Source organism: Aspergillus clavatus, genomic scaffold (assembly GCF_000002715.2).
Source record: "Aspergillus clavatus NRRL 1 1099423829806 genomic scaffold, whole genome shotgun sequence".
NCBI classification, from domain to species: Eukaryota; Fungi; Ascomycota; class Eurotiomycetes; order Eurotiales; family Aspergillaceae; genus Aspergillus; species Aspergillus clavatus.
This window is the reverse complement of record NW_001517093.1, coordinates 1,711,651-1,735,259: the sequence shown is the minus strand read 5'-3', so window position 1 is coordinate 1,735,259 and position 23,609 is coordinate 1,711,651. Positions and strand designations below refer to the sequence as shown.

Sequence of the window (23,609 nt, the reverse complement as noted above, 5' to 3'; positions counted from 1 at the left end):
TCCTGACCAATATGCATTTTCATTCTCAGAGTCTGTTGGAATAGCTGTGTACTGGTATGATCCCAACGATGCTGTAAAACAATCTATATACGTTGAGTGACATTAGATGTGAAATCTTTCAATCTTTCCGCTCCAGGCTATACCAAGTCTCAGGCGCTCTTGAGCCTCACACAAAAGACGGTTTCCCCGACATCTCAAACGCTTTCAACAGATTCCGCCCCTGGTTCCCCATGAACTTGTACTTGCCCTCTCCCTCCGCACTCGCACGGACTTCCTCCTCCGTCGCCCACACAAACGCCTGGTGCTCCGTCTGCTCCAGCTTCACCCCATCCTCCCAGCGCTCAGGCGCAACACCGACCTCAACGTCCGCGGACGGCACGCTGCCAGTGGCTGGATCCGCCTCGTGCACCTCCACCAGGAACGTAAACTTGGCCACACGGTGCACCTCGTCGTGCAGGACTCGCTCCCACTCATCCACTGCAACCAAGTCCACGAATCTCGAAACATGGAGCCCGCTCTCCTCGAGGACTTCGCGCGCTACGCCTGTCAAGAGCGTGGCGTCGGTGCGCTCGCACATCCCGCCGGGTCCTTCCCAGTACCCGGGATATGAGTCAGTTTCAGCGCGCTGGAGAAGAAGAATGCGAGGGCGACTTGTGTCTTTGGGAATGGAGTCGGGATAGGACTGTGAGAAGACCAGTCCGCTGACCACAAAGTCTGTGAAATGAGGTTTGGACGCGGTGAATTCGGCCAGAGGGGCGTTGTACTCGGCGAGGTGAGGAGGCACGGTAAAACTGGAGATGTTTGTCATGCTTAATTGGTGATAGGATATGGACTGCTGGTGATGCTTGTAGGTGTATGTTGCGGCCTGATCGTCGAAGAGTTCGTGGACGGATTCCAGCTTTATGTTTCTCGGTTTGGCGCTCACTGACTCATTCTATACGAGATGCGAATTTTTGTTCGGATTCTATAGGCAACCGCGTTCTTTCTCTATTGTTTCAAATATCCCCTTGAATATCCAGATGACTACGATCTCTCTCTCTCTCTCTCTCTCTCTCTCTCTGTCTCATATCAGCAGCAAGCGGGGCGAGCTCTGCTCCGCTTATCTTACCAGTACACGACGCGCTAATCAACATCGCAGCGCAACAGATGGCCGTTGTTAGGCATCTTTGAATATATATACACATATCATGTATCATTATTTACAAGCATCGGGGAAGAAAAATCGCCAACGGCTCATGCTTAGTCAAATCACAGTTTGCTTCCCGGCAGCTGGGGGATCAAGAATCCTGCAAAAAATTTGCCAATTTGCTTATATTCATCGAGACTCATGACAGCAGAAACATCTGACGACCGTTAGCATGTATTTGAAGAAATTTGGTAGGCAAACTTACATTGATCTGGGCGGACAATGACAATAGCGCCCTTCTCGGGCTTGATACCGAGGTACTCATAGCATTGGCCATGGCCCTTGTTGTAGCTCTCATCATCGTAGTAGATCTTATGAAGATCTAGATGTGTGTCAGCATGCTACACGCCAGATTGAGTCTGTGGTTAGGCCGTGACCTACCTCTGATTTGATGCTTGCCGGTGATGGGATAGAAGCATTCCGGGATCTGCTCCAATTCAACGGAATGACGCTTGCCATGTCCTACCAGGATCGGCTCGATAAGGCTGTCAATATCCTTTCCCTTGGGACGGAATGTGTGAATGGGGCCTTCGCTAGAACCGAGATAGTTGCCAATCTGCACGAGTCAGCAAGAGCTCAAAACGAAGCAATAGCATCTTGTCACTCACAGCTTTCAGCTTGGTCTTTGTCTCAGCGAGGCTGATATCACCGCTGAAAACCATTACTCGCCAGCGTCCATCCGAAGTAAGTGACTGGGCCAGCTGCACCGGCTTTGAGTCACTGAAGCGGACAACTTGAGCGCTTGGTAGTCTCATCCCAACAACCACATTGGCCGCGAGCTTCTCAGATTCATCCACGTCGGAAGTGATGGGAGACTTGTCGTACCGCGCCGTCAAGCCGGCGGTGTACTTGCCAGACTTGATGAAGCCTTCTTGAAATTCGGCGGGGGAGGTCTGGCCTCCCGAGGAAAAGAGCTTCGAGAAATACCGGTCAAAGTTGATCAGGTCGATTGCGACCTTTTGACGCTCCAGTACATACGTCTCCAACAACGAAGGCGGAGCGAGTCCCTTTAAGACCGTGGCTAGTTTCCAGCCCATGTTATAACCATCCTGCAGACTCACATTCATACCCTGCCCTGCCTTGGGAGAATGGGTATGGCAAGAATCGCCGGCAAGGAAGACGCGGTTGTCCTTGTGGAAGAAGTCGGCATGGCGCTGGCCGATCGAGTACGCGGACCACCAGACGGTCTCGACAAACTCGATCGAATGCTGGCTGAGGATGTTCTTGGCCGCCTGCTGGAGATCCTCGAGCTTGACTTCCTTGGCCTTGGTGCCGGCCGGCAGCTCAATGTAAAACCGAGTCAGACTGCCGCCTTCCCGGGGTATGATCATCAGATTGCCCGCCTTGGAGCGGATGGTGGTTTTCTTCCGGATATCTGGGAAGGTCGTGCGAGGGATCATATCCATGACACCCCAGACCGCATCGCTACTATCGCCAATCATGTTGTAGCCCAGCGATTTCCGAACGGTGCTATGAGCACCATCGCATGCCTGAACCGCATCTGGGTCAGCCAAAAAAAACAAAACCACACTCCGATTATATCAAGGATCAAGATAGCCATACCAGGGCATACTTCGCCTCGAACGTCTCCTCCCGCCCGTTCCTCTCCGCAGTCACCTTGACGGGATACGCCTGCGCATCCGCCGCCAGCTGGCTATCCACCTCGACACTGGTCACGGTATACCCGTAGTCAATCTCCTGGCCATTCCACTCGCGCATCTTCTCAATCAGCAGGCCATTGATCCGCGCCTGGTTGAGGATCACATGCGGCTGGTGCGACAGACCCGGCTGCGTATCCGCCGTCCGGCCAGTCCGCTTGATCACGCCCGTGCCGTCGTCCGCCCAAAACACCACCTCCAGCACATGGTACGCCTCGCGCAGCAGCTCCTCGCCGATGCCGAAGCTCTCGAAGATCTCGACCGTCCGGCACTGCACGCCGTCCGCCTGGCCCATGGTCATGGGCCCGTCGCGGCGCTCGAGGATCTTGCATCGGATGCCGTACCGGGCGAGCCAGGTGGCTGCGCAGAGGCCGGCGGATCCGCTTCCGCAAATGAGCACGTCGACTTTCTCTAACATTGTTGTGGTATATTTTTCTCTCTAGGGCTGAGGCCAGAGATGTTTTGGTTCATAAACATTTGAGAGAGACCCTCTTTCCCCAGATTCATGGGTTTGATCTTCCTTCTTTATGGCATGCTCGGATCCGGGGCCGGAATGCATCCCGTGCGCCCCGGAATCTATCCCGGACATGTCGGCAGATCGCCTCGGTCAACTGCCAGCCAATCAGCGACGGTTGATCCTACTCTATACCTCGTAGAGGTATAGATAGTAGACTGAGGGAAATGCCTGAAGACTCACGACAAGGATTAAACCAGATTGGGGAACGTCTAGCAGGGGTTCAAGGCAAGCGAGGAACAGTGCACGGGTTACGTATGTCTTCTCTACGTACCACATGAAATGTCAATAGCATCAACATCAACTGAGCGCAATCAATACTGCGGGCTGGTGAGAAACATAGTACATAACTGACAACCCCCAGAATTGCACTACCCTTGGGTACCAACAGAAGCATCATTAAGTGCGTCTAATCTCATTATATAATCATCATCAACTGCCCACTCTGGCACAACATGGGACAGACCGTCACGCGTTTCCAAGACGCCAGCGCCGATTGCGGGTCAGGTATCTCCCACCCCGTAATTTTCAGACAAGATGCCAGATGAAACAAAAAGAAAGAAAAGAAAAGAAAAGAAAAGAAAGATATGCGGTATACTACAAGAAGTACTCACTGCGGCCCGGCCGCGAAGGGGGAACATGTCGTTGGTCATCGCTGACAGCACTGAACAGCTTGAATGTGGGCTTCAGATCCTCGCCGATCTCGCAGACAGACGCCAGATTGCCGCACCGGTAGCAGTAGTTGGGCGCACTCCAGACAGTCACCACGTTCTGGTTCGCGAAGTGGTACTTGTAGCCCTCGTTCACCAGCTGATGCGCGCGGGCTATGAGCGTCAAGTCATTGACGTGACAGAACTCATCGGCAACCTTGTCTCCAAACAGCCAACCTACCGAGGTGGTAAGCATTTCAACGTCACGGGCGATAATGAGCACAGAAAATACGTACCAGCTCCTCTGGGACTAACAGCCCATGTCTCCACGTCGTCTGGATCTGACCAGACAAGGTCACAGAATGCACCCTCGTGCGGGATCTCCTGCGCTCTCGCGACCACGCGAACCTGGTCGAGGGTCCGGATCTCGGGACTCAGCCCACCATGCACACACAATACCCGTCCGTCGATGATAGCACCTAATGTCATGAAGTCGAACACCTGGCAGCAGGCCTTCCATACAGAGGCATTCCCGTACTTTTGAAAACACTCCTCATAGAAACCGTACACTTGCGTGATCTGACGAGACTCGTGGTTTCCACGGACCAACGTTACCCGGTCAGGATATCTAACGAGCAACGAACATTAAAACTCCGAAACCAACCCGCCACAGAGGGCATCACAAGCACTTACTTGGCCTTGAGACACAGGAGCAATGTCAAGGTCTCCAAACTGAAGTATCCTCGATCGACATAGTCACCCAGGAACACGAAATTCCGCTTGAGCTGTAGATCATTCGACCCCGCGCTGGAGGACTGACTTTGTCGATTCACACTATTCTCATCATCCTCTTCCGACGGAGCCGACGCGTTTTTCAATTTCTTCCGTAGCTTAGGATCCGTGATGGTCGACGGGGGCTCGATATCGTCCGACGTGATCACCGAGGCCTGCGTGGTGGGAGCGTCGTCCCCCGACCCGTCGGGCATGCCACCCGATACCCGGAAAAGCTCCAGCAGATCGTAGAACTGGCCGTGGATATCGCCGCAGACGGTCACGGGCGTCGAGACGGGCTGAATATTGGATTCTTCCAGGGGTTGGCTCTGTCAGAGTGGGGGGCGCCAATTTTATCCCTTCGCGACTCACCTTCCATCATGTACTCCTTGACAATCTCGCACAGCTGCTTCATGTGTTGTTCGGAGAGGTACTTGCAGTCCTTGGCTGCCTCGAGCCATTCGTCTGGGCCGGCATTGCGCCTTAGTTTGGCTGGGCCCGGCTCAGGGATCTTGCTATCCACCATGCTGGAAGGAAGGATGGATGGATGGATGGATATAGCGATGCGATGTGAAATTGATTTCAGATAGGTAGACTTCAAAAATGGCGTTCGTGCACACAAAGATATGAAGGCTGGTGTATGACTGTCGCTCTCTATCAAACTATTATCAAAGATTCTGGACTGCAAACGAAATCACTAATAATAATCAGAAACACTGGGCTTGAACCTCATGTGTATTTCCTTTCCCCGCAGGATGTTGGCTAGGATCGCGTGCTTGGCGGCCCTCGCCTCCCGTAGTTGACTCGCCGCAGCATCACCAGCTCTGATAGTTGACAACTACTCGACGGACATTCACTTCTTTTTCTTCTTTCACATTTCTGTCACCCTCAACCGACCGTGCAAATCGGGTTAACCTCTACCATCTCAGTAGTACCAAACCTTCAGTGCCACTCCAATCGGAGTGTAGATCTTTCCCCTCCCTCACACTCGAAATCGATTCATCATGACGCAGATTTCCCCTGGCAAGCCAACAGGAGGTGTCCTCCAGATCCCAGCGACCGCGACGCAGAAGAACTCATCGTCCTCTAGAAAGAATCCCAAGCCAGCTGCTCCGCGACTCAAACTACTAGTGAGACGGCTACCGCCCGGCCTGACGCAGACCGAGTTCGAGAATGCGCTGGGATCCGAATGGGCGATTGGTGCTGGGAAGGTGGATTGGTACCAATACAAGCCTGGCAAGATAGCCAAAGAGTCAGTTGTTGAATTCTTTCGGATGTGTAAGACCTGCGAGCTAACGGTGATACGATTATACAGTCATGCGAAACCATCGAGACCCTCCCGTGCCTACATTCACGTTACGTCCAGCGAACACATTGCGTCTCTTTCAGATAAAGTCCGACAAACCCCATTCATAGACAGCCGCAATACCGTCAACGACCCGGTGCTCCTAGGGCCGCCATCGCTCGAATTTTCTCCGTACGCTAAGATCCCCGGTAGTCGGGTCCGCAAGGATGCTCGCCAGGGAACCATCGATCAGGACCCCGAGTTCATTGCTTTTCTCGAGAGCCTTACACAGCCGATCACGAAACCTGCTCCCGTTGAAAGTGCCGAGGCAGATGAAAAGAAGGAAACGGTGACAACGACGCCTCTCGTCCAATACATCAAGGAGAAGAAGGCCAGCAAAGCCAAGGAGGCCGCCAGTAAATCCTCGAGACACGCCAAGGGCGACAAAGATTCCAAGTCCGAAAAGGTGCAAGCCAAGAGACTCCTGCAGCGACCGGATAAGGATACTTCCCAGGCCTCGCCCGAGAAAGCAGAGAAGAAACCCAGGACAGCCGATAAGGCAGCCAAGGAAGCGGTCAAGGCAGCAAATAGGGCCGCCAACGTCACCGTCAAGCAAACCGCCAAGCCAACAAGCCAAGTAGCGAGCAGGGATGCTTCCCAGCCTGCTTCGCAGGGTGAGCGGAGAAGGGAGCGTGGGAATATCGCCGCTGCGGCCAAGATTTTACAGAGAGATCTGGGGCTTGCGCCTTCAGGCGCACGCCGCAGAGGTGGGAAGGGTACTCCGACAGATACAGAACAGAAGAAGGAGGCGGAGGCTACTACAGAGGCTGGCAAGAAGGATACCGCGACCAGATCTGGAAAAGCCGCTTCGCCTGCCCAACCCGCGCCAGCGAAGGGCCGAGGAAACGCTCCTCCTCAGACAAGCGAACCCGCGTCATCCCGTGGTCAGTCCAGCCCAGGCACCCCTCCTGCCAACGCGCCCACAGCACCGGCCAAACAGTCGAAATCGGGGCGAGGAAAGCAAGCCGCAGCGGTCGCTTCTTCGACGGCTACACAGGCATTCCTCAAGCACGCCAACCCGTCTCAGGGGGTCACCGAGCCATTACTGGAAACCGCCTTCTCACCTTTTGGAAAGATCGTGAAGGTGGAGATCGACAAGAAGAAGGGATTCGGGTACATTGATTTTACAGAACCGGGTGGTCTACAGAAAGCCATTGCGGCTAGTCCTGTGACTGTGGCCCAGAGTCAGGTCGTGGTGCTTGAACGCAAGGTGAATCCGGGCGCTGAGAAAGGCCGCGGGAAGGGTCGCAGTGAGCCCCCGGCCTCCAGTGCTGGTAGCACCAACGGCAACCGAGGAAAGTCTGGTGGAGGTGGAGAAGGGGGATCCGGCGCAGCAACACCGTCTTCATCGCGAGGACCCCGCGGTGGTCGTGGATCTAGAAACAAGGGTGGTGCCAAGGGCAGTGGGGGAAACGCCGGTGCGAACGCGAATGCTTCTGGAGGGAAGAGCTCGGAGACGAAATAACAATAAACATGCCGAGATGATTGATGTACGGTAGTAATGCAGTGATACCCATATATGACTTGATGACAGGCGCTTTGTTTCATGGTCCGGTGCATAAACACTGATGGCTAGGTACTTGGTAGATCAACATGATCTACTACTGGGCGATACGGCAGAACAAGCCTTGCACGACGTGAATTATCGGAGATATTAATCCAACGCTCCGAGACAGAAGCTTCTGAGCTTTTTGCTAAATTGACTACGATATTACAATTAAAATGACAGCACGGAAAAGGGAAAAAAAGTTGATGAAGACTCTCAAATCATATTGGTATCTATCTAGAAAAGGGTAGAGCAATTTCCAATCTCATAATCATTCAACATAAAAAATGAAAAAGAGGCAGACACCTTTCAGACCTCCTCGACGCCCACCAAATCCGACCGACCGAAGTCAAGACGTCAGGACAAGGTCAAGATCATCACCACTCCCTGGACCATCGCAGCAACCAACAGCCCAAACAGACTCCGTCTTGCGACAGAATCGTTGTGAGCGTCGGAGCGCCGCGGGGTCGAGGCGGGAGTAAGAACGGCTTCACTTTAGGGCATCGAGGACATAGCAGTCATCAGCAAGGGTGGAGATTCTGTGGCTCTTTAGAAGAGCTCAGAGGTGGGACGTCTACTCTAAAGTGATTCTTTGAACTGTGGCAGTTGTTAGCAAAAGGATTCATTGCAGTGTTTGGTTTGGGAGGTGATTCCCAAGGTAGGGAGGGGGATCACTCACGTAGAGTCGCTTGATTTTCATAATGACTGGGGGATTTGGAGGTTTATATAGAGCTGGTGGTGCACTAGCGAGCGCGCTAACCGCAAGCGAGAGTGTGCGGTGTTTGCTTGGTTTGTCGTGGTTGAAGCTTAGCGGGCCAATCAGAGAGAATGAAAACTTTTCCCGCATCCACTGGCTGGTTCCAAAGTTCTGGCTGGACTCTTTCACGCTCACCGGCATCCAGTCAGTAGTAAAACTTCAACTTCAGGCATGGCTTTGTTGCTCACTCAGCTTCTCAGTGGTTGGTGCTGGTTACTTGGAGATATCATTACGAATGGAAATTGACTTTTTTTCTGCTCTGTTCTACAGGATGAGGCGGTTGAACATTGTTGAAGTCTAGAAGACTCTTTGAGCGAACTTCTCTACTCCGTACTACGTACAGTGTGGGCTCGACTTGGCAGTCGGAATTGGGTATGATGCTTGGCTTGGCCCGCTGCAATGGACTACACAGTACTGTCTCGTGTCTACTCGCCTAGTAGTAGTAGTAATAATGATAGTATCCTACAGAGGTGCCGATGATCTACCGGCAAACCGAGCTGATCCGGCTTTTTGTGGCAGACGGGCAACTGGCAAGAGTGAGGACTCGTGATAGGTCAGATTATTAAATATCGAAGCATCAGGCTTGTATCAAGATGCAGGTACAATGAACTCCGTCTAGTTGTCCTACTATCTTGCTGGACAGGGCGTTTACAGTATCAATGTCTGCCAGTCAACAAGTCAACAACCCGTTGTGCAGTAATGGGTGTAATCAGTATTTAGGCAGCTAGTGTCGATGCTATATATCGTTCTAGGACGGGGAAATGGTGAGTATCCCAGCGATAGTGCAAGTTGGCTCTGTGCATGTCTATTGGTCCTTTGGTTCCTTCCATCTCTTTGGTGCGGATCCATCTGCCATCGCTGGGTTTCGAACGAAGGATCTCTGAGAAAAAAAAAATAGAAGAAAAGATCGGGGGGAGGGATTCCCTTCGACTAAAAAAGGAAAATTATATTCTAGCTTATTAGGCATTAGAGTACATATCGAAGATCATGCTGATATTCCATCAAGACAGTAATGCTGGCTTGAGTGCTCTAGTTTTGCATTTTGGTAGATAAATAAGAAAATCTATGATGCTGATGTCCTGTTATACTAGTTCATGTTCTAGTTCTGCTCCCCCAAGGGTCTTCTTGCTGTGTTGCCAAGTCAATACCAAGTTCAATGCTACAAAGTACAAAAAGTGGTTGTGGATATATATATCCAAAGTGACTACAGACGAACCATCCTAGTAGCACCAATCAATATGCTCGTCGCACTTCACAATAATACCCAACAAACCCATCCGATCCCATACGTGCATCGGACTAGCCCCGATACCGACAGAAAAATCTATAACACAAGCAGTTGGTGGTCAACTCTCCCTCCGCCTGCGCATCTAAATACACCAGCGAACGACGACGATAACCGATAAGCCGAACCGTTTGGCCTGAATGCGGGGGAAAGCTTCTCTCCTTGCATTGATTCCAGTTACAGTGCTAGTCGCGCTGTAGACACTTATCACCGAGTACTATTATTGCCAGTCTACCATGCATCAGTGCTAGGTGGAACGCTTCACCCCTGCCCTGCTATGTTAATCATACTCCACATGTGGATCGGCGGCCTTGCTACGCCTCGACACCAGACATGGCGTATCCCAAAGAGCATCCCGCAAGTCGCCCGCGAGCCTACGAGGCGTGCCTCCCCTGCAGGACATCCAAACGGCGATGCAGTGGCTTATCCCCATGTCAGACATGTCTTCGAAGGGGACAGGCGCACTCGTGCATGCCTTCCAGGCGGACTGATCATGTCCCAGCTCGGCGACCAAGTACATCAGACGTGCAAAACACCTCTGAACTGCGAGGTCGACCGGATGTCACAACACCCCGTCTACGTGGGTAGTGCTGCATCACTATAATTTCTGTAGTTGCTCCGCGACACGGTTACGCAACACATTGGCCCGTCCCAATTTTCCCACAATGGCAGGAGCGAAGACATGCTCGAAACAGAGGCTCCCGACGATGCTCCGTCAAATCTCGAGGACACGCTTGATCCAGACCAGCGATGTGGCTTCATCCGGACATGCCAGATTGCAGTATGAGTGCCATATTCGTCCAAGTGCACTGGATCAAGTGCAACTGCGTGATTGGATACATCAGTTAATGGCATGCCGACAGACAAGAGGCTTTCTATACACCATGCCGGATTTCGATATGACGAATACCACAGGTCGCCAGACTGGACAGGACACAATGGCACTGACAGACGTAATGATTGCCATAGGAGCACAGACACAGGCCCAGAACCCCACAACCAATCGCATCGAACGCATTTTCTTTGCTCGCGGACAACGCAGAGCACCTGCTAAAATGCTAGAGAGCCCCAGCCTGGGGATGGTGCATCTCTTCCTACTGATGGCATTTTATATGCTTGGAGCCTGTCGCAGGAACGCTGCGTTTGTGTATCTTGGAGTGGCCGCTCGAGGAGCCGTGGCGTTGGGTCTCCACGCTGATAAGTCGAGTTTTCTACCGGCGGCCGAACAGCATCGAAGGTATCTCCTTTCACACATCGATAATTCGATGGCATCAGGGCCCGTTAACTCACTGGAGCAGGGCGTGCGTTTGAATGCGCCTATGCAATTTAGACCTTCTAGTCAGCTCTATCCTTGGCAGGCCACCTGCGACATCCTCTCTACGCTCCGAATATGGAGCCAGTATTACTGAAGCACCCCATCCCACCGGTCAAGTAGAAGGCCTGAAGGCCTTGTATCATCTTGCACACATACTGGATGAAATCATCGCGCGGCTGTACGGCGAAAAAACAGCATCGGCACAAGTAGCCGAGTCACTGTTGGAAAAGCTCAAGCAGTGGAGCGACAGTCTTCCAAAGTCGCTGCTCACACCCCAGACACGCAACAGGAGTGTCTCGCTGTACAAGAACGTATAATAGGCAGCTTGGACGTCGCCTGTTCGTACCACTTTGCAGTCATCGTCGTGACAAGACCCTTCCTCATTTCAACCCGGAGGAGGATGTTCTGGGGGACATTCCGGAAAACACTGTACACACGCGCCTGGCCGTCGCTTGCACGAACTCGGCGCTATACATGCTCCAGACCTGTTTGGAGATCCACCGCTCAGAACTGCTACTCGGAAATATGTGCATTCTCAGGTGTGTTCCAAAGACCTAGATCCTTGTTGCATGCCCCCCCCCTGCTTACTAGACCAACAGAGCCTTCATCTTCGCCGCAGCCCTCGTCGTCGGCTTCTCCCTCTTCTCCCAGAAAGATCCCAATCCCGACCTCGAAGAAGCTCTCGCCGGCCATCAACATCCTGCACACGTTCTCGCAGCAGTCCACTCAGGCAGCGCATTACTACGAGATCCTCACATTCCTCCACCACGCGATCTCCGAGCAACGCCAGCGGCTTTCGTGCCAAGGACACAGCACGAGCCAGTACAGCAGTAAGCTGTTTAGTCTGAGCAGCTCTAAACCCGCACAGGAGACACCACAACACGAGCACTTCCAAGCGGAATAGTGTATGCGCCCGAATGAAGGAGCTGGGAATCTGCCTTCGCTGACTAGTCCATTCGATATGAGCAACGTGCCCCTGGAGTGGGATAGCCTTCCTTTCACGGAGGAGACGCTCCCGCTGCATGATAGACTGGGTGATGCGAATCTGTTGTAGTGGGATGGCTAGGGAAGGAGAAGGTCTCTCGGGAGCTTGGTTAACATCGCTGCTCACCCCATCCTACATGGCCATGTTAAACTTCACACATGGGCTATAGCCATTGCAACACATTTACTCCAACCGAGACCCCAAGCATCCACATCTACCACTCTACACTTTACAACCCCCTGTCCCCCGATAAAACATACCTAAGCATACCCCATCCAGCTCAACACAAGCATCACAAACCCCAACCACAGCACCGACGTCTTCACCAACTCTATCTCCTCGCCATGGCGGCGCATCCAGTTCCGCGCGCGGCCCACCCACACAGACCGCCCACTATCCGCGACGGCGGACCACAGGCCCGGGAGCCCGTCCAAACTGCGCGCGTTCCACTGCTGCTGGTACGCGCGCAGCTGGCCCTTCTCGACCTTGTTGGAGGCCCAGTGGCCGATAGTCTCGCGGTCCTTGAAGTAGGGTTTGGGCTCATTGGTGTCCGGGTCGAGGGTGAGGGCGAGCTGCGGGACGCCGTACCCGCAGGAGGTTTGGACCTGTTAGACCTCAGCGTTAACATTTTATCATCAACGTCAATAATGATCCGCCACAAGTAGCGAGAAAAGGTTAGTGACCTGCGCAGCGCAGTGAAAAAACAATCATGGGGGAAACCCCCCCCCCTCTTAGAGAAAATAACAAAACGGAAAGAAAAATCAAATAATCAACCTTAAACACATCCAAGCGTATCACCGCCCTCGCACCCACCACCCTCTTTCCACCGCCCATGCGCGCCACATACTCCCCAAACTCCGGCTGGTCCCACTCAATCACAGTCCCCGTGCAGAAGAAGCGCAGGATGCGCGGCGCCGCGTCGAACGAGCAGAACATCACGGTGAGGCGGCCATTCTCGCGCAGGTGGCAGATTGTCTCGTTGCCGGAGCCCGTGGCGTCGATGTAGGCGGCCTCGTTGGGGCCGAGAATAGCGAAGCAGGCGTCCGGCAGGCCCTTGGGCGAGAGGTTGACGTGTTTGCCGCGTAGTGGGGCCGAGGCGACGAAGAAGATGGGTTGGCGGAGAGCCCAGGCGCGGAGCTCGGGGCTGATGGAGGGGTAGAATTGGGGCATTGTGGTTTTTTTTTTTTTTTTTTTTTTTTATTTCCCTGTAAAGAGTGTACGGAGTAAATAGATAGTAGTGACTAGTGTAGTAGTAGGCAGTAAGGAATTGGAGGTTGAGTTGGTATTTGGGATGGAGTGAGGGAAGGTGAGTTTCGATATGGTTGAGAGTTGGTGGTGAGTCATTTGTTCGGTGAGGTTGTGTGACTTTGACCATTATTCCTGGCATGGAGGATCCTGCAAGGTCATGATGCTATACTGCTATGTTTTGCTATACATTTGAACGGTAAACTGACTCAATTGGAGGTAGTAGTGATTTGGGGGACTCATATTTCTGTTCTTGTTTTGGCTATATGGCTGTTGAACTTGTCTGGAGAAGGGCAAGACGATTCAGACTACATATACCTCACTGCACGTTGTATTTCCGAAGTCGTGCTTCCGCCGTTTCCAAATTCCAGCCACGTCCCAAGGAAGCTCCCTGTTCCCACAAAGCCACAACGGCACCCTCGGTCTGAAGCTATTGTGATCTTCACGGTATTTTGTGTTTGGACGTAGAAGGTTTTGAGTCCGTGGCCCTTTCGCTGGAGCAACAACCAAGAGCTGCCGTCCCCTTCTCAGGGGTTCAACTGTTTATGACCTCAACGCGGTGGAGGCACTGTCAAGTGTCAATTGAGAACTGTCAATTCTGTCCCACTCGAGGCTATCTCCTGTGACTACGGAGTATGAGTCCTTTCTCATGCCCCTCCAAGTGATCGTCGTGTGGGTCTCCATGTTCAAAGGGGCCCGAGAGTGTCGACAAGTCGCGCAAGAAGAATGCAGGTCTATCCTCCCCGGAGGAGGGGGCGCTGATTCCAATTGCCAATGCGAAAGTGTTTGAACTTTGAAGCATGAAGTTGAGCTCTGATCACAGAGACCGAAGAGCAAGAACATGACTAGACTAGAGAACTAGTACCAAATGGCGAAATCAAGGGCACGTTTTGATGGCAATTGGGGAGCATCCAGGTTCAGGCTCTGCATCTCTTGCTAGTTGCTACTTGCTAGTTGTAGTTGCTGAAGAGTCGGCGGGCGATGGCCAATAAACAAGACCCCTGCAGATGATCATCGGGATTGGAAATCAAAGAACGAACGCGCAGAAGTTCAGAAAGGCCACAATGGCCGGTGTGATTGGAGATGTGAACTTCTTGGCCGTTACTTGGACAATGGATACGCCATTAACTACGGAGTAGGTGGTATTATTATTATTGGTACTACTCCACCATGTATCATTAGCATGATTGTCAGCAGTGAATCATTGGAAGGACGAACAGTAGATATCTACCCCAATACTAGTCTACCATGTACAGAGCCGTGGAGTTAATGTCGCTTTGCCTCGGGTAGGCCATCCCATAGCCTATAGGGTACAGAGACCTTGAATACTGGAGACTGAGTGACTATGGCGACCATTCCAGCGATGAGTTTATTCAGAACCATACGCGTACAGGGATACCAGTTCGTAATCATCGTGTCAGCAGTCAACTCTCAGTCTCCGCAGTACAGACTGTACACTGTACAGTAACTTAGTAAAATAGCGCGAAGATATGGCACAGACCACAGTAGTGGACAGTCTTGCCTGGTTCGGTAAAACTTCCGCCCGTCAAGCGCAGATAACAAATGGCACCGGGGATGGTTTTTTGGACTCCCCGAAGGAAGTCCGGCTACTACTGATTGTTAAGGTCCTGGAGAAGTAAGCTATTAGGGGAACATCATCATCTACTTGGTGTGATCTTCCATACTGTCAGTTAGTTACAGTATAGGGGATGGAAGGGACAATGGTATTGTATTATTATGCAGATGCATCATGCATGTCCCAGGATTATATTGAAGATTATGCTGTGTAACAATCCAGCTGATATTAACTTACACTAACACAGCATAAGGTCCTGACTGCATAAAGCCATAAGCGCCTTATTTTGCAAGTGTTTCACCCCTATACAACGAACCGCGGTACCGATGTCATATACGGAGAAACACGACTACCTAGTACTCTTGAGTATCATTCGAAATAGTGATCTGGTAGATAGCAAACCGCAATTTCCTTCTCGGGCGGAAATGACCCCGCTGGTAGAAAAGTCGCCGAGTCGAGGTCCCTATGTTCCTCCGTGCTATCTACTTACTCCTAGTCTACTGCGACTGAGGTCCACTACCGAGTACCAACTACTCCTACTACTACCACTAGTACTCTAGCGATGGCCTCAACCACACTTTGAGTGGCACAAAACGGATTGAGGCAAAACTAAAGACGTCATTACGACCCCGCTTTGCTGCGGGGATCTCCATCATATGTGATAATGTGTGTCTTGATTGATACAGTCTCCGTACAATTCATTCCATTTCAATTCCATTTCCATACCTTCATACCTTACTGACCTTACTGTTCAGGACCAGTTCCTTACAGTAATACCGGTTACAGATCGTCTCAATTGTATACCTCCCCTTCGCCCCATCCAGACTTTCTCTTCCTATGGCTGCTCCATCTTAAATACATTCATTAGTGCGTTTATTCCCCCTGCTCGACCTTCCTTTATTCTCTCCGCATCTGTGATACCCCTGTTCGATTCACCATGTCTGACCTTTTCACCACCATCGAGACCCCTGAGCTCAAGTATGAGCAGCCTTTGGGCTTGTATGTTCCTCTTTCTCCCGTCTAATGATACTTTTCCTAATCGTGCTTGATCTTTAGGTTCATCAACAACGAGTTCGTCAAAGGTGTCGAGGACAAGACTTTCGAGACCATCAATCCTCACAACGAGAAGCCCATTGTTGCCGTGCAGGAGGCTACCGAGAAGGATGTCGACATCGCTGTTGCTGCCGCTCGCAAGGCTTTTGAGGGCGAATGGCGCCAAGTGACCCCCTCGGACCGTGGCCGCATGCTCACCAAGCTGGCTGATCTCATGGAGCGCGATATGGACACTCTGTGCGCCATCGAGGCTCTTGACAACGGTAAGGCCTTCAGCATGGCCAAGGTTGATGTCATCAACGCCGCCGGCTGCCTGCGCTACTACGGTGGCTGGGCTGACAAGATCCACGGTCAGACCATCGACACCAACCAGGAGACTCTCACCTATACTCGCCACGAGCCCGTCGGTGTCTGCGGTCAGATCATTCCCTGGAACTTCCCCATTCTGATGTGGGCCTGGAAGATTGGTCCCGCGGTGGCCGCCGGTAACGTTGTGGTCATCAAGACTGCTGAGCAGACCCCTCTGTCGGCGCTCTATGCCGCTAAGCTGGTGAAGGAAGCTGGCTTCCCTCCCGGTGTGATCAACGTCATCTCTGGCTTCGGTCGTGTTGCTGGTGCCGCCATCTCCAGCCACATGGATGTTGATAAGATTGCCTTCACTGGTTCGACCCTGGTTGGCCGCACCATTCTCCAGGCTGCTGCCAAGAGCAACCTCAAGAAGGTGACTCTCGAACTCGGTGGCAAGTCCCCCAACATTGTCTTCGAGGATGCCGACATTGACAACGTAAGTCGTTCCTCCCATCTTTCTACACTCGCCCCAATCGGTGAACTCCAAACTAAAAAAAAAAAAGGCCATCTCCTGGTGTTGGTTCGGTATCTACTTCAACCACGGCCAATGCTGCTGCGCCGGTTCCAGAATCCTGGTTCAGGAGTCCATCTACGACAAGTTCCTGGCCCGCTTCAAGGAGCGCACCGAGCAGAGCAAGGTTGGAGACCCCTTCCACCCCGAGACATTCCAGGGCCCCCAAATCTCGCAGCTGCAGTTCGACCGCATTATGGGTTACATCGAGGAGGGCAAGAAGGCCGGTGCCCAGGTCCTCACTGGCGGTATCCGTCACGGCGAGGAGGGTTACTACATCAAGCCCACTGTGTTCGCGGACGTCAAGGAGGACATGAAGATCGTCCAGGAGGAAATCTTCGGCCCTGTCTGCACTGTCCAGAAGTTCAAGGATGAGGAGGAGGCCATCAAGATCGGCAACAGCACCACTTACGGTACGTCATTTTGATCTCTTTCGATTGACATTGACGGTTTATCCCTTGCGACTAACACTCAATCTACAGGTCTTGCCGCTGCCGTCCACACCAAGAACCTCAACACCGCCGTCCGTGTCTCCAACTCCCTGAAGGCTGGGTAAGTCGCTGTCCCGAAATCCCTTGCTGAGCACACAACTGACATCCCGCTAGTACCGTCTGGGTCAACAACTACAACATGATCTCGTACCAGGCTCCCTTCGGTGGCTTTAAGGAGTCCGGCCTCGGCCGCGAGCTTGGCTCGTACGCTCTCGAGAACTACACCCAGGTCAAGACGGTGCACATCCGCCTGGGTGACGCGATCTTCGCTTAAAAAACAAAAAACAAAAAACAAAAAAAAAAAAAAATAATAACGATGTTGTAATGAGCTTTATATCATACCCGCTGGATCTAGTTGGCCATTTATATCTGTATACAGAATCATGCTGAGACATTGAGCAAGCAGCCATGATTGCTCAAATCAATTGGATACGATTCATGAATGATTTTATCCTGATCTCTATTGCCCTGTTTCCGGATATTTCTAAAAATTTCCCGACCTCCAATACCATTTGTAATAGATACCATAGGACTCCATGTTTTCCCACCAGTTCCATGGATGTACCTATGGCAACTGGAGGTGTATCGGGATAGTACACCGCGAGGACTGTTCTCGGGGTATATTGCCCCGATACATGGGATGGCTCGGTATATGTAACAATCCGCCAGCGAGGAAGCAATGGATGTTAGTAAGCTATTCAAATGATACACCTTATTTCACAGTCAAAGTACGTGGAAATTATCCACCTATATTTGTAATGTAATCTGATCTGGTCTTGTTCAATGTGAACTGTCTGAAGAAGCCGAGGATAGCCGAGAGCGAGTTCTTTGCCCCCGACGAGATTAATTTACTACATGACTCTCAGCAAGACAACTCAGGAAAAGTTGACCATCCATATCTACAGATATAATTATTGATATCTTTGTGGTACTTTGACAATGGAATAATCCGTGCTCGTTGTGACTTGGATGATTGAGTGCCCTTATTTCATTGAGAGGTGATATAGGTGAGAGACCTGTGGTTGACTCTCCTCCAGCAGTGCCAAACCAACCACCCAATACACGATGACGATATCAAACTGCACCAAGTTATGCAACTTCTTGACCATTCTGGCTGTTCTGTGAGACCCAACAGACAAGCCGAAAAGCTCACAACATCCTGTTTTGCTTAAAACACAGCAAGCCAACCCCGCATTCCCAGACCGAGGCTCTCGAACATGCTCCCTCGGTGCGACAACAAGCCATACAAGGGGACGCAGACCTATTACCCCCTTGACTCAACTCAACTCAACTGGACTCACAATGCGTCATCCGGTCTGGTAGTGCCAGCATATCCAGCTCGATACCCCCAGTCTTGCGGCCCCAGTTGTGTTTGCAACCACCACTTGACAACAACATGAGGACCCGGCCCATTCGCATCGCAGGTAAGCGCTCACAAACAAACCCTCCCCACACACAACTGACCTGATTGATCAACAGGCGCATCGGGCTCCGTCTCTGACCGGCGCCATGCCATCGCCGAGTTCGCCCACAACTACCCCCAAGACCCAGTCGACGTGATCGTCGCCGACTTCATGAGCGAGGCGAACATGGCCACGGGCGCGGCGCGCAAGGTGGGACGCGAGCGTGAGCACGCGCCCGATTCTGCCGTGCCGGGGTACGAGGCGTCGTTCCTGCTGGCGCTGGAGCCGGCGCTGGAGGACCTGGCTCGGTATGGGATTAAGGTGGCGGTTAATGCGGGGAATTCGGAGACGGAGGCGTTGTATGAGGTTGTGACGGGGATGGTGCGGGCGAAGGGATTAGGGCTGAAGGTATGTAGATTGTTGCTAAGCTGGTATTGGATGATGGGTGTGCTGATGGGGTGTGGTTCTAGGTGGCCTGGGTGTCGGGTGATGAGGTTCTTTCGACGGTTAGGGAGGCGTTGGCTGAGGGGAGGTCAACGTTCAAGAATATTTATACGGGCGAGTGCCTCTCGGATTGGTCTTTTGAGCCAATCTATGCGCAGTGTTACCTTGGGGGTCTTGGGATCGCGGAGGCCTTTGCTGAAGGAGCTGATATCGTGCTGTGTGGACGAGTCTCGGATGCATCGCCTGTGATCGGTGCGGCATACTGGTACCACGGATGGACTCGCAACGACCTCGATCAACTGGCCAACGCTTTCGTCGCTGGTCATTTAATTGAGTGCAGTAACTATGTCTGCGGGGGTGATTTCACTGGCTTCAAAGCGCTGGAGAACGCCGGTGGTGATGGCTGGACCAACATCGGATACCCCATCGCCGAGATCTCGAGGGACGGCCAGGTGGTCATCACAAAGCAATCATACTCCACCGGCGGCGCCGTCACAGTCGACACATGCTCCTCGCAGCTGCTCTACGAGATCCAGGGCCCGTGGTACTTCAACTCAGACGTGACCGCCATCCTGACAAATATCCGCTTCGAACAACTCGGGCTCAACCGCGTCGCCCTGCACGGTGTGCGCTCCGCGCCGCCTCCTCCAACCACAAAGATCGGCATCACCGCTCGCGGCGGCTTCCAGGCCGAGATCTCATGGTTCCTAGTCGGCCTCGACATCGACGCCAAGGCACGGATGCTGCAGGACCAGATCCGCGCCCTCCTCGCGCCCTTTTCGTCCAAATTCTCCGCCCTGACCTTCTCCACCCTGGGTTCCGCGCCAGACGACCCCCGCGACCAGGACAGCGCCACCGTCACCTTCCGAGTGGTCGCGCAGGCGCGTAGAGCAGACGACCTGGGTCCCGCCCACTTCCTGCGCCCCATCACCGACAATATCATGCAGGGATACCCCGGCGCCACCTTCCACCTCGACCTGCGGCAGGGCTTCCCCAAGCCCGTCTACGAGTACTATGTCTCCCTCCTCCCACAGAAAGACATCAACCACCAGGTCCACCTCCCCTGGAAGAACAAGACCGTGGATATCCCCCCGCCCCCGATCACCTGCCAATACGACTCCCGCCAGCCCTCGCAGGCAACCACGCCCGCCCCCGCAGACCCGCGCACGGATTTCGGCCCCACGACCCGCGGACCGCTGGGCTGGATCGTGCATGCGCGCTCCGGCGACAAGGGGCCCGACGCGAACTGCGGGTTATGGGTCCGGCACGCGGACGAGTATCTCTGGCTGCAGTCGTTGCTTTCGTCGTCCCAGGCGCGGGAGCTGCTGGGCGCCGCGTACGATGGGAACCCGGCGCTGGAGGTGGAGCGGTTTGAGCTGGCGGGTCTGCGGGCGGTGCATTTCCTGTTTCGGAATCTGCTGGATCGCGGCGTGGGCGTCACGACCACGGTAGACTTTCTGGGGAAGAATGTGGCGGAGTATCTACGGGCGAAGTGGGTGGATATTCCGGTGAGGTTCTTGAATCGGGGGAGGTTGTAATCCTTCTCTTTCTAAGGAGAGAGGTGTCATGCAACAGAGGAAAGGCGTTTGATGACGTGGAAGAACGAAAGATTTCCCTGCTGGGCTTGTGATGATTGCGAGATAACGTGAATTAAAGTAATTATTGAGATACCATATGTACCAAACGCCCGATAATGCAATACACGGCTCACGGTCTTTTCCGAATCTCGCATGTTCACAACTTACCTCCGCCTGCGAGAACTCTGTATAGGTTCAAACCCATCACTGTCATCATCAATCTCCTCACTAGCCACGCTCGCCCCTCTCGTGCCACGGCTAGCCTTCGCTGCTGGTTTGGACGATTCCACCCCGCGTGCGCGTGTACTCGTCTGCGAGCCCGTGAAATTCAGCGTCATCTGCGTCTGGCGTGCTCTGCTGCTTCGGCCCGTTGCTGCTGTCCCACCCACCGTCGCCGACGACGGGGCTGGGGATGCTGCGCTGCGTGTTGAGCGTCGCTGGCTGGTGGCGGAGGGTGCAGCTGGTTTCCGCGTTCTGGTGGCTGGCTGCTTGACGAAGAGGGCTTGTGAATCGTCATCGTCATCGTCGTCGACGTGTTCGTCGATGTCGGAGAGGATTTGGGGTGCGTTGTTGTTGTCGTCTTCGTCGTCATCATCGAGCATAACCACGTCGTCGTTCTCGTCGTCATCTGATATCACTTGTTGTTTCCGGCCGCGGGTCGTCTTGGCCGGGGTGGCTTTCTTCGTCGTTGCGGCTTTGGCTGCGGTGCGCGAGGTGGTGGTCGTAGTCGCCGTCGTTGCGGCGGCCCGTCCGCCTCGGCCGCGCCCACGACCACGAGTCGAGGCTGTCTTCCGGGTAGTGGCCGTCTCGGTTCCGTCCTCTGCGGCTTCTTCTCTGTTGGGGTCGCCGCCTTCGTTGTCGGAGTGGATGAGAGCCCCTGGCTGATCCTCCCACTCGCCGTCGAACTCGGTGTCCCAGCCGTCCGGCTTCGGCTTGAACCGCTTCTTGCCGCGCGTGCTCCGTTTCTTGATGCCCCGGGAGAACATGTCCTCCATCTGCGTGCGGTATTTATCCATGGCCTTCTGGATCGAGCTCTGGGCTATTTCTTCGTCGTCCATCTCGTCGGCTTCGCGGTCCAGGTTCATCAGGTGCTTCACTTGACTCTCCAGCGACTCGTTGACGAACATCTCCATCGCGTGCTTGTCATCCTTGTCGATGAACTGCGCGACCGCGTCGCCGAAAGAGTTTTGCGGGAGGATGGTCAGAGACTGCGCGGCAAGAAATTCGCGTACCAGCTGTTCCACTTTGACCGTGTCCAGCGTGGAAAGGTGAGACATGGCCGCCTCGTCGACGCCGTCGTCCTTCTTGCGCGTCGTGGCGTTCTTTTTCTTGCGGTAGAATTGTACCACGTCGTTCACGTTGGCCACCTTGCCCACGAACCGGTTGGAGAAGCGCTGCGGGTTCTCGCAGTCATAGCTGCCTCCGTCCGGTGTGGATGTCTCGACCCGCAGCCTCACCAGTGGTAATGGCACTTCGCGTTCCTCGTCCTCCTCATCCTCCGCGTCATCCTGCATCTCCAACCATTCGGCTTTGGCTTCTTCAATCAGCTCCTCTACGATCGAGATCAGGAACCGCGTGACTTCAGTTCGGTTGTTTTCTTTCCGTGCCAGCTTCTGCGCGCCTTTCTCCTCCGAGAGTACAATCTCCCTGATCGCGAAGGGACGGACGGACTTGAGGCGGATGGGCTCGCATTTGAACTCGCGGCCTGTGATGCTGAGGATTGCGACTTGCTTGGGGACCGCTTCGCCGGGTACCAGCGACGTCGCCACCGAGGAGCCAGGCTGCATCACATGGAATTTCGTTTCTGGGTTGAGCGTTGGATTGATAAGGCATTCGTGCTCGTGACCCCAGATTACGAGGTCGAGGAATTCTGGTAGGAAGTTCTCTGGGAGATATCCTGTTTCCGTGTATGCGTGATGGTTCTGATGTACGCACATCAAGTTGAACCAATCGTTTTTCTGAATCGAGGGCTGATAGAACTTGACTTTACCATCTCGGAATGTTCTGAACAAGCGCTCATCCCGCACATTGCTCATCCCATACAAGGCTAATTTGGTGCGCCCTTTTTGCAGCAGAACTGGCTTGATGTGAATATTGTCGGACTCTGGCGTCCTGCCGTAGTAATTCAACAGCCCTGATACTTGGAGTAGATCCAACGCTGCGAGATGACCCTCGCCCGAGGGATCATCATGGTTTCCATGGATGGAGAAGATCGGAATGGCAACGTTGATGTCCAAGTCTTCGTAGTTGACGTGATTGAACGCTCCTTGGAAATTCTCACTCGCATCACTGAGCATCTCCAGCTCACACGGTTTGTCACCCAAGCAGTTCATTCGAATCGACCGCATGACTTGGTACATGGATTTTCGCGACGGCTTGTTCTCATGAAATAGATCGCCGGCCAGAAGTACCATGTCCACGTCTCGCTCCCTAGCCAGACACATCACTTCGTGGAAGCTCTTCCAGCTGTCGTCTCCTCGTATCGGATCCCGCTCATTATACCCGACATGATTATCTGTTGCCACGAGAATGCGGATTGTTTCCGCCTCTGTCACAATCAGTATGATAGCTGTGATGAAGCTTAAGATATGGCACTTACCACCGAGATCAGGCATTCTGAATCACCGAATCTCTTTCAAATGACACCAGAAGCACTGGACAGATTGAGAAAAGCCAAACAAAAAAAAAGAAGCTTAAATATTGAAAACTACAAGGAAATGGTTGCTAAGATGCCTAGAGTGCTGCCTATGTCGGACAAGCACAACCAACCACTAGGATCACACATAAAACCATATGAGGATACTCTATATGGGCTTCAATAAAAAAAAACAATGAATCTCAACGCACAATTGCCCTTCAGCATGGTCATCGTGAATCTCTCCTTATGCTTGCTGGCTAATCAAATCAATTTCGCCTCCGAACCACGAGCGCGTCACGTGTCTCGGGACG

General features: G+C 53.0%; 10 protein-coding genes across 10 annotated transcripts, besides 9 other annotated features; 5 read left to right on the top strand and 5 right to left on the bottom strand.

Annotated features, from left to right (window-relative positions):
• Positions 1-166: 166 nt before the first annotated feature.
• ACLA_085160 (NUDIX hydrolase) lies at positions 167-808 on the bottom strand (the record flags this gene model as incomplete). Its single annotated transcript, XM_001268246.1, has 1 exon — positions 167-808. One exon carries the CDS (start codon positions 806-808, stop codon positions 167-169), a length of 642 nt encoding a protein of 213 aa, XP_001268247.1.
• Positions 809-1,029: 221 nt separating this feature from the next.
• Positions 1,030-1,065: a microsatellite.
• Positions 1,031-1,065: a microsatellite.
• Positions 1,066-1,248: 183 nt separating this feature from the next.
• Positions 1,249-3,262, bottom strand: ACLA_085150 (putative phenol 2-monooxygenase; the record flags this gene model as incomplete). Its single annotated transcript, XM_001268245.1, has 5 exons — positions 1,249-1,343; positions 1,392-1,508; positions 1,568-1,742; positions 1,795-2,676; positions 2,750-3,262. The coding sequence occupies 5 exons, from the start codon at positions 3,260-3,262 to the stop codon at positions 1,249-1,251; spliced, it is 1,782 nt and encodes a 593-aa protein (XP_001268246.1).
• Positions 3,263-3,905: 643 nt separating this feature from the next.
• Positions 3,906-3,942: a microsatellite.
• Positions 3,912-3,942: a microsatellite.
• A 13-nt stretch (positions 3,943-3,955) lies between these two features.
• sitA (TOR signaling pathway phosphatase SitA) lies at positions 3,956-5,305 on the bottom strand (the record flags this gene model as incomplete). The annotated part of the gene is made up of 4 exons (XM_001268244.1): positions 3,956-4,245; positions 4,305-4,636; positions 4,702-5,092; positions 5,152-5,305. 4 exons carry the CDS (start codon positions 5,303-5,305, stop codon positions 3,956-3,958), a joined length of 1,167 nt encoding a protein of 388 aa, XP_001268245.1.
• A 2-nt stretch (positions 5,306-5,307) lies between these two features.
• Positions 5,308-5,336: a microsatellite.
• A 447-nt stretch (positions 5,337-5,783) lies between these two features.
• On the top strand, positions 5,784-7,589 carry ACLA_085130 (putative nonsense-mediated mRNA decay protein Upf3; the record flags this gene model as incomplete). The annotated part of the gene is made up of 2 exons (XM_001268243.1): positions 5,784-6,031; positions 6,095-7,589. The coding sequence occupies 2 exons, from the start codon at positions 5,784-5,786 to the stop codon at positions 7,587-7,589; spliced, it is 1,743 nt and encodes a 580-aa protein (XP_001268244.1).
• A 782-nt stretch (positions 7,590-8,371) lies between these two features.
• Positions 8,372-8,728, top strand: ACLA_085120 (uncharacterized protein; the record flags this gene model as incomplete). Its single annotated transcript, XM_001268242.1, has 2 exons — positions 8,372-8,571; positions 8,698-8,728. 2 exons carry the CDS (start codon positions 8,372-8,374, stop codon positions 8,726-8,728), a joined length of 231 nt encoding a protein of 76 aa, XP_001268243.1.
• Positions 8,729-10,007: 1,279 nt separating this feature from the next.
• Positions 10,008-11,861, top strand: ACLA_085110 (fungal specific transcription factor domain-containing protein; the record flags this gene model as incomplete). Its single annotated transcript, XM_001268241.1, is given in 6 exon segments — positions 10,008-10,292; positions 10,326-10,493; positions 10,576-11,017; positions 11,052-11,338; positions 11,352-11,566; positions 11,627-11,861. The coding sequence occupies 6 exon segments, from the start codon at positions 10,008-10,010 to the stop codon at positions 11,859-11,861; spliced, it is 1,632 nt and encodes a 543-aa protein (XP_001268242.1).
• Positions 11,862-12,272: 411 nt separating this feature from the next.
• On the bottom strand, positions 12,273-13,182 carry ACLA_085100 (pyridoxamine 5'-phosphate oxidase family protein; the record flags this gene model as incomplete). Its single annotated transcript, XM_001268240.1, has 2 exons — positions 12,273-12,617; positions 12,787-13,182. The coding sequence occupies 2 exons, from the start codon at positions 13,180-13,182 to the stop codon at positions 12,273-12,275; spliced, it is 741 nt and encodes a 246-aa protein (XP_001268241.1).
• Positions 13,183-13,187: 5 nt separating this feature from the next.
• Positions 13,188-13,215: a microsatellite.
• Positions 13,216-15,770: 2,555 nt separating this feature from the next.
• Positions 15,771-17,510, top strand: ACLA_085090 (aldehyde dehydrogenase family protein; the record flags this gene model as incomplete). The annotated part of the gene is made up of 5 exons (XM_001268239.1): positions 15,771-15,832; positions 15,890-16,670; positions 16,738-17,158; positions 17,228-17,297; positions 17,351-17,510. The coding sequence occupies 5 exons, from the start codon at positions 15,771-15,773 to the stop codon at positions 17,508-17,510; spliced, it is 1,494 nt and encodes a 497-aa protein (XP_001268240.1).
• Positions 17,509-17,544: a microsatellite.
• Positions 17,510-17,542: a microsatellite.
• A 1,088-nt stretch (positions 17,545-18,632) lies between the features above and the next one.
• On the top strand, positions 18,633-20,621 carry ACLA_085080 (acyclic terpene utilization AtuA family protein; the record flags this gene model as incomplete). The annotated part of the gene is made up of 3 exons (XM_001268238.1): positions 18,633-18,660; positions 18,716-19,047; positions 19,110-20,621. 3 exons carry the CDS (start codon positions 18,633-18,635, stop codon positions 20,619-20,621), a joined length of 1,872 nt encoding a protein of 623 aa, XP_001268239.1.
• A 203-nt stretch (positions 20,622-20,824) lies between these two features.
• ACLA_085070 (MRX complex nuclease subunit) lies at positions 20,825-23,275 on the bottom strand (the record flags this gene model as incomplete). The annotated part of the gene is made up of 1 exon (XM_001268237.1): positions 20,825-23,275. The coding sequence occupies one exon, from the start codon at positions 23,273-23,275 to the stop codon at positions 20,825-20,827; it is 2,451 nt and encodes an 816-aa protein (XP_001268238.1).
• Positions 21,171-21,289: a microsatellite.
• Positions 23,276-23,609: the final 334 nt, after the last annotated feature.